The sequence below is a fragment of the Callorhinchus milii genome, unplaced genomic scaffold (genome assembly GCF_018977255.1).
Source record: "Callorhinchus milii isolate IMCB2004 unplaced genomic scaffold, IMCB_Cmil_1.0 Scaffold2, whole genome shotgun sequence".
Lineage (NCBI taxonomy): Eukaryota > Metazoa > Chordata > Chondrichthyes > Chimaeriformes > Callorhinchidae > Callorhinchus > Callorhinchus milii.
The window spans coordinates 64654594-64670062 of record NW_024704743.1 but is presented as its reverse complement, the minus strand read 5'-3'; the positions used below and the strand labels follow the sequence as shown (position 1 = coordinate 64670062).

Sequence of the window (15469 nt, the reverse complement as noted above, 5' to 3'; positions counted from 1 at the left end):
CACATATTTGGCAAATTTTGACCAATGCTTAATTCAGTCTTAATGTAGAAGCCAGTTTTCTGTAGGTTTTTAGAAGAATTACAGAAATGTGACTAATATCAACCCAGATGGCAAAGCACCAGTTCATCTAATGGAAAAAAAAATCTGCAAGTGCCAGGATCCTACTTTTTGACCCAATCTGGCTTCATGGAGATCAAGAGAGAGAGAGGTTGGCATCCCTGGGAAGATCCAGAGGTTTACCTGAGAGTTGTCCGTGTACTTGCAGGATTTGTAATTTACAAATAATTTTGACTCTTGCTAACCATTTGTTTCGGTTACCATTTACCACTGTGCTGCAGGGTAGAGAAGCATGTAAACATCAATTAACATGGAGAACATTCATACGAATGGAACATAAGTTTGCCTTTGTGATTCTCCTTACAGTGAGTTACTGACCTCAGCCGTGTTAACAGCGGAAGATGCCAAGTGGAGAGAAGGGGATTCCTGATAGGGAGAGAAGAAAAAGTCTTGGGGGGACAGAGTCACTTGGGGTTGCTCTTTGCTGTTAGGGAAAAATAAGCAGAAAACTGCATACAGGCCTCCTGCTAGCTTTCTTGGCTTGGGATTCTGCTTGGTACAGAGAGACAATAAAAGAAGGGAAAAAATAAACCACTGAAGAGAAATCAAGTACCAAAATAAATGAAGAATTCAGCATTGAAATAATTCATGTTGACTTGCTGGAAACAGCCTTTTGAATTTCCAATTGCTGTATGCAATGGGAGCATCTTGAAATCTCTTCATAATACTAACCCCTGTTTGAAAGTACTTCATTGGAAATTATTGAAAAGTGTAAGTGACTGTATTTTGTAGGCACATGTGGCAGCCAATTTGTCACAAAAAGCTACTACATAAATTATCAATATTATCAATAGGATTGCTGACTGAGATACCATTGTTTTTCCAAGTAAGGTTGGGATCTTTAACATCCACCTCATAGGCAGTGGACACCTTGGGTTAACATCTAACCTGAAGCATGGCACCTCTTGTTGTAGTGCTCTCCAGTACTGAATTAGAGTATCATCCTCAGCTAGGAGCTCAAAGTTCTGACATGGAGCTTCTGACCCCGAGGGCTCCCAATAACCCAGACATGGTCTGGAATAGCAGTTATTGATAGCTACAAAAAAAAGGTTATATTTTTGCACTTTAGCTATTGTAATCTAATACGGTGATAATTCTTCAACCAATATTGGTAATGCACTTTTACAGCTTTCTTGACCTCTGGATCTTCAATCTTTTATCATCCTCATGTTAAGTTTGATTGAATCATACAGTGTAGTTGTAGTAGCAGAGAACTGCTGGAAGCTATAGTCTTCTTCACCCACTGAAAATTAAATAGGTCAAATTATGATGCTTGAAATATACTAGTCACCTTTTATTGCTTAAATTTAGTACAAATAATTTAGCTAATTAAATACAAGTACGGTATGCAATACAGTATACTATATACAAAAAAAACTTCTTCAGTCTTATTTAATACCCAAAATAACAAAGGCTTTTTTTTGTTTCACTATACAATCTTTTCTCTAGATTTCTTTGCAGTCATGTTTGATGCACGTTGCCTGGAGGTCAACCTTCCAAGTGTCACCCTCGTAGGAACAATGGCAAGTAGTGCATTCATCAATCTTCATCTCTCGGCCGGCTGGGATCACAGTTATTCCTGCAAAACAGTTGGGTCCTAGGACAAAACAGAGGTAGCGTTATGATATAAACACAGGAGTCACTGGAAACACGCAGCAGGTCAAGCAGCATCCATGGAGAGAGAAAATGAGTTAACGTTTCAGGTCAATGTCTTTTCGTCAGAACTATGGCAGTATTATGAGCTGTCTTCTGTAATATTAGATGTTTAGTGTTTGAATAAGGTTGAAAATAATCAATCATTCTTTAAAACTGTAACAAATGAAAGACAATGTACTCGAACCAACAATATTTAGAATCATTGCAAATTTTCACTGTAAGTTTAACCATGTGAAGCGCTTTGAGAAATGCTTCTGACATGAAAAGCGCTGTATAAATGGAAATTGTTGTTTAAGTTATTTGAACAAGTCAACAGATATTAAAATATAATCTTTTTTTAAAAATGTTAGAAAAAGTACCATCATACTATGCTAACTGAATTATCACAATTCTACTTTTTTAATTTCTTCACTTGAAGGTGATTCCCCGCCTGTGTTACAGTCATCTCATATTGTAGTCTATAGTGAAGTGACTTACCAAGGCATTTACACCAACAACAACTTGCATTTATATACTGCCCTGTAGTAGCGTCTCAAAGCATTTAACAGTGGAATTTGACGCCGAACTGAGGAGAGGAGAGAGGTGTCTGTAGGTGCCGTCAGATGTGATCTGAAGATTGTCAAGGAGAGGTCAATGTGAAGGAATTGAGGTAAAGAGTTCCAGAGATTGGAGGCTTAGTGACTGAAAGCAGAGCCGCTGTTGGTGGAGTGGTGATGAAGAGTGGTGATGTAGGAGGTTAGAGAGAGCTGAGTGGAGTGTAAGCAGGTCAGAGAGGTAGGGAGGTGCCACGGCATGAATTGATTTGTAAGTAAGTGTGAGGATTTGAAGTTGATTCATTGTGCAATAGGAAGCCTGGCAAGGACTGGGTGATGGGAGTGTGGAGTTTGGTGCGGGTGAGAATACAGGCTGTGGAGTTTTGAATCAAATCATGTCTTCATTGTGATTAAATCATTAATCCTGTTTATACATGTAGTATATTTTCACTTCAAGTCACTATTCTGTGTGAAGTGCGCTATATAAATGAAAGCTGTTGATTTCATTGTTGACTCTTCAATTTTACTACTGGCAAGTAATGATGTTATTTAATTTGGACTAAATTCTGACTATCCTCCTTGAACTGCAAGTCTATTTTTATTTCATTTTAAGTAAAAAAATAAGATTCAAAACAGAAAATAGTCCCGCAAACAGCCATGAAGTGAATGAGCAATTTTCACTGGAGGATTGTTGGCCAAGACACAAGGAGAAAATGCTTTGGATCTTGGTTTAACAACTCAATAATAATAATGATAATAACAATAATAATAATTATCATCAACCTTGCATTTAACATAATGTATTTCATGTTGCCTTTTGATATCTCAAAGCACTCCACAGGATTTACTGTGTAGTGTAGTATCTGTGTATTTTGTGGGTAAAACCGGACAGGCAACTTGTATACAGTAATGTCTCACAAGCAGCCATATAGTAAATGAGCTTTCTTTTTTGGGGGTGGGGGCTGGGCAGGGGGTGCGGGGAATTGTTGGCCTGGACACTGGGAGAAAACTCCCTTGCCTTTTCAAATAATGCCATGAAATCTTTAATATCCACCTGAACAGGCAGATGGGATCTTTGTTTAACGTCCCATATGAAGGACGGCACCTCTGAAACATAGCACTCCCCTCCACAGCCCTGCAGTGTCCACAAGTACTGTGAGCTCAAAGTCCTGATGTGGGGCGTAAACCCAGAACCTTCTGACTCAGAGGCAAAAGTCCTACCAAATGAGCAGGCTGACAACTTCCCTTTAATGTAACAACTGATTTAAATGGAGAAGGGATAAGCTACTTCCAGGAATCTGGAAATGTACAATTAAATACAATTTGGGAAAGCATAAAATTCACTTTTAAACAGCACGATATTGATGGATACCAACCAATAGATTAATTGACTAAAGGATACTAAATATCATTAAATTGTCTCAATGGAGCTTGCAAACCTTTTACTGAATCCATGATGAGAATTAACAATAAAGAACTGTTCCATATTATATTGACCAAAGCAGCTGAGATCAAATGTTCCTCATGAGCATTGAATTTGAAAAATAGAACACATAGCACTTCAGGGAAGCAGAGAGGAACATAAAGCACTTCATTTCACAGCTGCAGCAAACTATTTTGCAGTTCCTTTGGAGTCTGTATATTTTCACTTTTATCCCAATGTAAAAATCTTGGAAAGAAGCTGAGAGAAATGCTTTGTTGTATTGCCCCTGGAGCTTTTATTCAAAGGAATTAAAAATTCATGTATTCCCGATCTGTACTTGATGCATATTCTCTCTAGCAATGGTTGCTTCCCCTATCACAGGCAAATTAACATTGACATTGATGGTTGCTGAGAAGCAGTTTCCAGGAAGTGCTGTTAATGGAACCTGAAAGAAGTAGCTCACTCCCTAAGGATAAAAGGCTACAGTAAGACTGTTGAAGAGTCTGCATCCCAAATCAATGCTCCGTGATGTAGGAAATCTAAAATAATGCTTTTAAACCTCGAGATTGCAGACATTTTGCATAAAAATCGAACAAAAGAAGCCAACTGCTTATGTGAAGATTTTACTGATGATGTTCTGTGCTTCACATTTGTTTCATTATTATTTTTAAACACATTTCCAGAAAATGGAGAGGAAGGAAAGGAAATCTGTTTGGCGCAAACACAGTCCTGAGTTCAAATGCAGCCCAGGCAAATACCAATTTCCGTCCTCGGATAGTTGTGAAGATTATTATCTACATAATTTCTAGTGGACTCCATGCCTCAGTACAAAATTGCTCATAATTTGGTAATAATTGGTCAAACCCACTCCAAGGCTGGAGTGGTAAATTGTCTGGGAAATGTCAATGTCATATTGACATTCTTTTTGGGGTTATCATTAAGAAAGAAAGAACTGCTTTTCATGTTAAATCATCTCAGAGCATCTTACAATAATAACAGTTAAGTGTAATGTTTTTGGTGGCAAGCATGGTGGGCAGTCCCCATAAATATCCGTGCGGAGGATGACCAATGAATCCAGAGGACCGCTGTCCAGGATACTGGGAGAAATCTTAGGATCTTTAACTTCCTGACGAGCAGGCAAATAGGAACTTGGTTTAATATTTTATCCAAAAGACAGGCTTCCAGCAATGCAACATATTCCCAGTAATCCACTGACAGTTCACATCATCTTGTATTTGGAAATGAAATGGTTCTGGAAAAGCTGAGAGATATTTGTTTCACTGTCTGTGCCAAAATCTTTGATATTAATATATCAAAATGGATATTTTGCTGTTTATTTGCTGAGAGTAGCAATGTTTAAAAAGGGTAATGTACATAATAAAAATCAAACTAATTTTGTTTCAAATATGTTTTAAGAATGTTATTTTCATCTCCTCTGCATTCTGTTGATGATGCTTAAATCCTACCTTAAGACTTACCTCTTTGACCTCACCGACTCTTTGACCCCCCCCTCCTCCTCATTTGGTATTCAACAGTGCCACTGTGCAGCACGCCAAGACACTATCCTTGGTGCAAGGTGCTATTTAAATGCATTGTTGATGTGCAGGAAGATTTCATAATGCTATATTTGCCAGAGGTTATATATACACTACTGTACAATTTACATTTACAGTGAAACTCTGATTACTTACCCCTTGGGTAGGGAATCAACCACACATAACTCGTCACATACTCATTATTCCAGCTATTTCCCATTAGAAATATTAATTATGATTCACTGATAACTACTCATCCTGGATATCTTGTAACCAGTCAGGTTTTCCCACTTGTAAGATAATGTTTCCATGTTACATAGGTCTGATATTTGCAACACACTCTGGGCTCTGCATTGGAGTGTCAGCCTAGACTGTGAGTTCAAAGTCCCAGCATGTGTTGTATTATGACACCCATATCATGTGAAGATTTGGTAGATCTTCCTACACACTGCCACCTCCAGGGTCTGGTCCTTCTCTCAGCCAATGAGAATGTGAAGCTGGGATTTCTTATATCACCACTCACCAATTTTCAATCAACTTTACCATTAGTAGCACTATATGTGACTGATATGGGTCATGGACTTTATTTCCAGCTTGTTCCAGCACTTAACTCAGTTCATTACTGACACCCCATGCCTGGATGACTTAACTTACTGCTGTTATTAAGGTAAAAAGCAATGGCTTGGAAAATTGTACATTAGAACTCAGTGGTAATTGAACATGATTAAAGCTCTCTTGCCACTAAATGTGTCTTTGCAATAAATCTAAATACTAGATTCATATTCCTATCCAGTCTGTTTATCAATATATAGTCTGAACTGTGATGGAAATAGGGAGGAAGAGTCAGGTCTATTAAAAACTAATCTGTAGCATTTAAAACTATTTTAGTAAAATGTATTTAAGACTTTAATTTCCTCTTACTGTACAAATTTGGTGGTTTAGTACAGATAGTGTTTTATGTGGTTTTCAAGGAAATCAATAGCAAAATCATTAGTGTAACAAGTATGCAGATGTTTCCAAAATATTCCTCTCACTGTCAAATATTTTTGTCTCATCCACCCATTTGTTACTGTGATATGTTAAATGGAGTAAACAGAAGTGAGGAAAATTGGGATGAATAATTATTTTACAATATTATACCAAGAAGGATATTCATTTGCGGAAAGAACTGTAACAACAACAACTTGCATTTATATAGTGCCCCTCATGCAGGGTAAGGTCCCAAAGCACTTGTAAATTGCTTGAACGCAAATGTCACCAGCTGGAGTTTTGAATAAGGGACATATCACGAGGTTTCTCAGAAAACATTATCATTAAAAAAATTCCAACCTCTCATGAGATATTACAATCAGCCTTTTAAAAGTCAATGTTTTGCAGTCAGACTAGGCATTAGAAACAAAAGAAAACCTTGGGGACAATTACCTTAATGACTGTCTTTTTTATTGAAGGTCTTTGAGAAAATAAAATTCTCAGAAATCTCCTAATCTGCTTACTCAAACTAATAATTGCAGAAGTTATCTTTTGTTATGCAAGGTTCCCTCCTCATAGTCAATTGCATTTTATATGTTATTCATTGTCTTACAGCTCAGACATAATTTATCAAATAGCTGAAGCAACTTTTGATTTGTTTCCTAGTAATTTTCTCTGCAACTCTCTCAATATACATATAACATATTTGGAACAATACTACTTATCCTTCACAGCAATGACCCACATATAGCTATCAAATAAATGAACAGTTCTTTTTTTATCTGAAGGATTGTTGGCCTGGAGACTCTCCCTTCACTTTTTGAATAGTGCCATGGAAACTTTGACATCCACTCAAACAGACAGAGAGGATATCCATTTAATGTCTCATCCAAAGGACGACATCTCTGACCGTGCTGTTCCCTCAGCTTTGGAGTGTCAGTTTGGACTATGACCTTAAAGTTCCAATATGGGTCTTGAACCCATAATCTACTGAGTAGGAAGTCAGTAACACCTCTGCCCCCAGTGAGGACACTGCTGTTTGCAACTGTTAAGGATCACTTTTTTCTCAAGCTAAAATGTTCAACTAATACAGGATTGACTGACATGGAAAAATTAGCTGGGGCTGCCTAGAATAGGGTATTGATCTTAATCCAGATGAACAAAGAGGAAAGAAGGGGTAAAATGGAGAAAAGGCAATGAGTGACTAATAATCGCTTCATAAATAAAGGGAAAATGAGAATATAGCATGATGAACTGGAATAGGGATTTATTCACTTTGAAAGTAATGAATAATTTATGATCAGGTGTTTTCCTGCTCTGGTATATTTAAAATGATTTCGCTGTAGATAATCTTGTAAATGTAACTTAAATCAACAAATGTAATGGTGAAACAAAACTGGAATTTGTAATGTTTTGTACATAAGATTTATGTCAAAATGCAATAAGCCACTTTATGAAAGAGATGTTTACACCTAATTACAAACGTCCCTACATTTTAGAAATGTGTTTCAATGTAACAAGGCTACATTGCAAGTTTAGTCACAGAAAAACTCATTTCAAATATAGTAGGGCTGTCATAACACCAAATCATAAATTGTTACAAGGCAGTACTTTAAACGTAGTTAGTTAAATTGATGAGAAAATCTACTGATTATCATAATGGCTTTTGTTCTGAAGGAGAGCACATTAGTAACATTCTATGAGTGTACAATATTACATAAAAATATCCATGTTTCGCTGTTTATTTGACAGGAATTGATTCATGGAACAATTAAATCCGACTAATTTAATTCCTAAATTTACCAATAATTTCAATTAACCGAAACATTTGCTGAAACAAAACCAATACTCAAGGCAAATGTGTTTAATTTATATCCGATAAAATAATTTGGTCTTCTACAGCTAATGCTCGCTATTATATAATGCATTGACTGGGTATGTTGATTACAACAACAACAACAACAAGATTCCATTTATAGAGCGCCTTTCACGTCGGGAGGACGTCCCGTCGGGAGGACGATTAGTTCACGTTGGGAGGACGTTTAGTTCTGTATTGTATCCCTGTCTTACTAAAATGCATTTCATTTATAAATAAAACTGAATGATGGTATCTTCAGCAACATATTCTGCGGACAAGAGTCCTGCAGCTTAGTAGTTAGAGCACTCGCCATGCAAGCGAGAGACCTAGGTTCAATTCCCGGTAGGGCAAAAACATTGGGCAAGTTTCCTTACTGCACACGCCTGTGTTTACCTAACAGTAAGTAGGAACCCGGTTGTTAGTCAATTGATGGATCGCTTTTGTTGGGGTAATAATTCCTTCAAAATAAATAAAAATAATTTGGTCACTCAATTCAAAATTGTTAGTGGGACACTGCTGTGCGCAATTGGCTTCTGCATGTCGTCCACTAAATATATAGTCAACACACAGTATATTCTGTGAAGCACTTTGAGACATTTTGAAGATGTGATAAGGCGCTATATCAAATGCAAGGATTATTATATTATATTATAATGGTAACAGGGCCTGTATATGGTTCCTGCTTTTAAAGTGGTCACACTACTTTTAAAGGATTGTTATCTGACCAATTTAACATAGCAGTTGTCAACACAGGTTCCTGATTTGAGGAATTACCATGGCACAAAAAATGATGTTACGCATTGTGATTTGAACACAATAAGGATGTAGGTGTGAGGAGTAATCTGTACGAAAGACACATTAAACTGCTATTGAAAGGTATACAACTAATAAATAAACTATAGTATAATACGTTTCTTACATAATTATGAAATATATTTACAAGGTTTTGATTTTCTGTGTTATGCTGTGATACTGATATTATTAATATTATAATTCAAAAAAATATAGTCATAATTTCATCATATATAAACCAACAATATTATTAATATTATACTGTTTGTGGGATTCTCCTGATGTAAAAGGCACTATATAAATGTAAATTTGTATTGTAGTCATATAACAGATACACACATCAGTTAACATTTCACTTATGATGGAATAGTAATGAAAGAGGTGGATTGTTGTGGTCTGATAGGTGGTTCACTTCTTGAAAATTTTTCCAATTTCCAACCATTTTCTCTTCATTGCAATTTTTTTTAGCTTTATTTATTTTAGATAATAATTTCTACATTTGCTTCAGACTCAAAATAATCTCTCCTGCAGGCTCTTCCTTGTTCCTGCTCCCTTAATGTAATGAAATCACGACTCATTGCACTATTTCATCTGCTCATGGTCATTCCTCACATCAGCAATCTGTATTTGCAACTGCTTTGTTACATTGCTCAGCTAACATTGTCCATAGTCTGAAATTGCACATTTATAGGATCGAGGGATAGGATTCAACCTTGATCAAGTCTGTCAGACATCAAGTCCTGGATGAGAGCTAACTTTCTTCAGTTGAACGTGAACAAGACCGAGGTTCTCCTGATTAGCTCCCGTCAGCACCTCCTCACCTCAGGCACCTACAGCATCACCATCCATGGATGCACACTTCACCTCACTGAGCCAGTCTGGAACCGTGGCATCTTGCTTGACCCTCAACTGTCCTTTCTACCCAACATCTGTACCTTGACCCGCTCTGTCTTCCCCCACCTCTGCCACATCACCCAGCTCTGCCACTGTCTTATCCCTCACGCCGATGAAATCGTCATCCATGCATTTATTACATCTAGGCTCAACTACGCCAACTCCCTGCTTGTCAGCCTTCCCAACTATTCCCTCCACAAGATGCAGATCATCCAGAACTCTGCAGCTCATGTCCTTTCCCGAACCTGGCTCCGTGACCCTATCAAACCCACCCTCACCCGGCTCCAGTGGCTCCCCATGCCCCAGAGGATAGAGTTCAAAATCCTCGTCCTTGCCATCAAGGCCTTCCATGGCCTTGCCTCTTCCTACCTCTGTGACCTGCTAACTCCATATCAACATGTCCGCTCCCTTCACTCAGCAGGCTGTGGCCTGCTCCACGTCCCCCGCCTGGCCTCCCAACCATGGATGGTCGGCCTTCAGCCATTCTGCCCCCACCCTTTGGAACTCCATCCCACAGTCCCTTCGCCTTGCTCTCTCCTTCAAGACATGTCTCAAGATGCTCCTCTTCAACCGCTCCTTCGGCCACCTTCCTAATCCTAACCTCCTTGCCTTCCACCCCCCCCTTTTCCCAACCTCATGCTTGGGTCCAAATCCCTGATTGTCCAGCGCCTTGGGACGCCCTCTCGAAGTGAAAGGCGCTTACAAATGTAATTTGTTGTTTTATTGTTCGATGGAATCTTGTGGACACCAATCATTTATTTAAATGTCTTTGTTGGACACCTCGAAAATACAGAGAAACATATTTTAGATCTTAGCTTAAGTAGCGTTTTCTGGTGAAGGAAGTTTTCACCACATTTTGTTTGCTTACAAAATACATAGTCACTACACTTTACAGAAAATCCTGTGAAATACTTTGAGATGTCCTCCCAACATAGTGTTATATCAAATGAAAGGATTATTATTATTTTTATTATTATATAATTCAAATACTGCATCACTGACTTTGACACTGTGTGACTACAATGGAATTTCACTCAATATAAGTGTACATTAGCAAGATCTACAATTCAAATGACCAGTGGAATCCTGTAGCTCGGTGGTTAGAGCACTCGCCTCACAAGCGAGAGGACCTAGGTTCGATTCCTGGGCAGGGCGAAACGTTAGGCAAGTTTCCTTACTCCACACGCCTCTGTTTACCCAGCAGTAAGTAGGAACCTGGTTGTTAGTCAATTGGTGGATTGCTTTATGGGGGTAATACCCTCTTTTTAAAAAATATGGTCACTCAATCCATGACTGTTTGTGGAACACTGCTGTGTGCAATTGACTCTGTGTTTTGCCCACAAAATATACAGTCAAATCATTTTACAATTATTCTGTGAAACGCTTTGTGATCGTTTGAAGACGTGATAAGGTGCTATATCAAATGCAAGGATTATTAATATTTGTTATTATTTCCCCCTCAGCAATCTTCCTGACATCTTGGTCATGATTATGTGGTCTTATTTGTGGTATTTCTTAACAAATTCTTTATTAAGATGGAAACCCGTAGGGTAGTGGTTATTGCGCTCGCTTCACAAGCGAGGGGACAAGGTTAGCCAGAACACCAGGAGAGAGAAACTCCCTTCTCCCTTCTGTGGAGTCCTGTAGCTCAGTGGTTAGAGCACTCACCTCACAAGTGAGAAACCTGGGTTCGATTCCCGGTAGAGCAAAACCTTGAGCAAGTTTCCTTACTCCGCATGCCTGATAATAATCCCTCAAGAAAAAAAACAATAATAAATTTGTCACTTCAATCCACGACTGTTTGTGTGACACTGCTGTGCACAATTGTCTGTCATGTTTCGCCCACAAATATACAATCAATTCACTTTACAGTATATTTTGTGAAGCGCTTTGAGATGTTGAGAAGACGTGAAGGACGCCAAATACAAGGATTATTATTATTATATTCTCTATTCGAATAGTGCCATGGAATCTTTAGCATCCACTTAAACAGGCAGACAGGACCTTGGTTTTAACAACTCAGAAGGACGACACATCTGAAGATACAACTAACCTCCAGGATTGCATTGCAAATCCCGATGTGGGGCTTGGACCGACCCACGGTCTTCTGATTCAGAGGCGGGAGGGCTACGTTGCGCCAGGCTGACACATGATATAACAATGTTATGCATATAAATATTATGTATATTTATAAATATAACATCAGCATCTAAAAACTGATTTCATTTAGCAAACTTCAGTGCACAGTGTTACCAACTATTGGAGTGGAGGTATAGATCAGCCCAAATCTAATTGAATGGTGGAACAGGCTCGAGAGGCTGAATGGCCTACTCCTGTTCCTATGTTCCTAATGAGACAACACCTCTTTGAAGATGACACATAGCAACAAGAGCCATATACCAGCTCTGTTATGTAGCATACTAATCACAATGCCTCAACTTATATACACCTCCTTGTTCCGGACACACACTGATAACATATTAAAAACAATGTATCGTAGGAAAATATGAAGTGACACCATTTCCTTTCCAGTTTATCATTCAGAATTTGTAACCCGACCAGCGATAGTCATATTCACATGCTAAACTGCCTGCCGACTCTGTAATTAAAATCTTATATCCTATTTTAGTTTGGATACTCGATTTCTATCCCTATTGTGCCCATAGGGTGCTGCTTTTTAAATGTTAATAATACGTATCTACTCTGCCAAGAAAGGTAGTTGGAGGTTTTACGATATTAATAATCTGCATAACCTCAGTTATTAAATATGATCTCTGTCTCAAATCATCTAGGAAACAATTAGTAGGTCAGAGTAATGCATTCAGGCAGCTTCCTGGCAAACTGGGAACATTTCAGTTGGTAATGCTCTTACTCAAATTATGGACTCTTTTAAAGAATTCTTTCACATTTTCATAATCACTGATGGACAGTCATCTTACAAAGCTCTTTGAAATATTTCAATATAATATGGTGCTATGTCAAATGCACACATTATTATTACTTTTATTATTTTGTGTGTCAGCTTGGCTCAGTGGTAGCACTCTCGTCTCTGAATCAGGAGGTTGTTGGTTTGAGTCTCATATGGGGACTTGAACTCACATTGTATAAACTGACACTACAGTTGATTATCAGAGGTGCTGTTCTTTGGATGAGAGGGTAAACCAAGGTCCCGTTTGCATGTTCAGGTGGATGGTAAAGAGCCCATGGCACTATTCGAAAAGGGGAGTTTCTCCCAGTGTCCTGGCCAACATTCCATTCAATAAAAAAATGGTAATTTGTTTCATGGACGTTAGTGGGACATTGCTGTGTGCAATTGTGTTGTCGCATTTGCCTAGAAATACACAGTCACTCCATTGCACAGTAAATCATGTGAAGTGCTTTGAGACACCCTTCTGACATGATAAGGTGCCCGACCAAATCAAGGATCATTATTACAATTTTCGCAGAATTCAATGTTATCTTGTAAAACAGATTCCATTATGTGTAGTTAGTTACCCCTGGGACTCTGGAGAAACAAACAATAGCGTGTAACCTATTTGTGTTTCTATTTGTGCATTCTGTTGGGAAAATTGATTATGACACTCAGTCATTCCAAGCAAAACAATTGTCACCATCTCACATTATGGGATAAAGGGAACTGGCTGAAGCTTGCTGGATCATCAAGAGTCTGAATGACATTCCACGTAAACAAAGTGAGAATAACTTCTTCCATCTTCACTGTTCCTGTAGTGCAGGCCCTTTGAATAAAACAGTAAGCATACTTCCAAACCAGCTATCAATTCCTGTAAAGATCAACAAATATGTACTTTGCTAATGGAGACTGCAGACATTGACGAGGCCAAGAAAATATAATTACAAACGTTCAGACAGAGATAAGTTGTCTCACCGAGTCTATGCTGGTGCCAGCACCCTCTACCTTGACCTACTCCTCTAATCCAAATTAAAGAAGGAAGTTTCTCCTGGTGTTCTGGCCAACAAGGCCCCAAATAACATTTTTATTCATTTCATGGCTGTTTGTGGGACATTGCTATGTGCAAATTGGTTACTGCATTTGCCTGCAAACATATAATAAATATATTCACAGTAAAATACTGTGAAGTGCTTTGACATGATATCAAATGCAAGTTATTATGATATTATTATGGTATTATAAATTCCCACAGGGTTAAAATCAGAACCAAGATGGCAAGAACTGAAGACAGGAAGTACAGAGGACTGTTGTGATATGGGAAGTTCTGACCCAGAAGGCTGCAGAGACTGAATTAATAGGGATGTTTAAACAAGACAGACAGATACTTGGAAAGCAATTGTATTAATGGTGAAAGGCATTGGGTTTAAAAGATTTGCCAAATCTAAATAACTGGTGGAGTAGGTGTGATGGGCTCGATGGCACCTTTTATTCCTGTGTCCTAACTTCTATGTTCCACAGATCCTTTTGTATGATTTATCTTTCAATACTTACCCTTTTGAATGTTGTTATTGGATTAATCTCAGCAGCCACTTGTCGAACAGCATTCCATGTTCAAATGACCCTTCATATGAAAAGGTTTTTATTCAGCCTCCCCTTTGCTCCTTTCACCTCGCCAATCTGGAGCTGATCCTCCCTTGTTACCATTCACCAGTCAGCAGGAGTAATCTTTCACTCCCCATCCTTCGAATACATTCAGAATGTTAATGATCTCTATCAATCCCGTTTTCTCAAAAATCCCAATGGATTTCAAGTTAGGGCTGATACATGAATCCAGAGGATTTGTGTGTTCCTTTGGCTTTCTTTACTTTGTGCTGCTGTGCTTTACTGTTCACATATAAGATCTGCTTCAAGAAGCAGATGGCATCTGTTGGTAAGAAGCTTGTTGGCATCTACGTTTTACATTTGAAATAAGATTAGAATGATTTATATGGGTACCTACAGTAATTATGATCTTGTAAACATACAGACATATCTTTGCAGCAACTTTGTTCATGGACAAGTACACATGATCTAAATCAGATACAATCCAAAAATGAAGATTTGATATATTCTTCCTAAGCTTAGGTGCCTGTAATTGAACAAGCTACTCCAAATGAGAGCCAACTAAAGCTCTATACAATTGCAGTTATTCTCCTCTTGCCAACAATTTAATGGACCCTTGTTACCAAGTGTGTGTTATTCTCTGGTGGCTGGTACATTTGATAACTTTTGGCAGTTGTCGGTATTTGTGCATTCAGCAAGTGACGGCATAGTGCCCATCCAGGTAGAATGCAGCACTTAGAATTACATAAGTGGCCAAGCCTTTTGCCTCATCTGCATTTTCTTTGTGCACTTCTGTCAAGGTGTCAAGCAAATGAGAAATGTCAGCTTCATCTTTTATACTCCTCGTGCTTTTCTAAGTGGCAAAGGAACATGTAACTCAGCACGTGTAGCCTTGCACAAGATAATATTCAAATGAACTTCCATTTATCTATCAATTATTCTCTCCTGCATTCATAAATTAATCATAAAGCCAGATCTATTGTGATTGTTCTCAAGACAAAGTGACAGGCTGGGAACTAAATTGTTGCCACAAACATGCTTGTCACAATGACAGTCTAATTCTGCTCCACTGACCTGGCAACATGACCTTTATCTGGGTTGGTTGTTTCTTTTTGATATTTTCCCAGATCCCAGTAAGAATGAAGAGAATATCAACAATCGATCTGCCGAACAACTGCA

General features: G+C 38.3%; 1 protein-coding gene across 1 annotated transcript in view; it reads right to left on the bottom strand.

Moving 5' to 3' along the window:
• Window positions 1-1502: 1502 nt before the first annotated feature.
• LOC103181188 (brorin) overlaps window positions 1503-15469 on the bottom strand; it is a 57109-nt gene continuing 43142 nt past the window's right edge. The window contains exon 4 of the mRNA XM_007897466.2: window positions 1503-1714. Within this exon, the coding sequence (XP_007895657.1) occupies window positions 1563-1714 (152 nt within the window). The 3' untranslated portion in view covers window positions 1503-1562. The remainder of the gene's footprint in view (window positions 1715-15469) is intronic.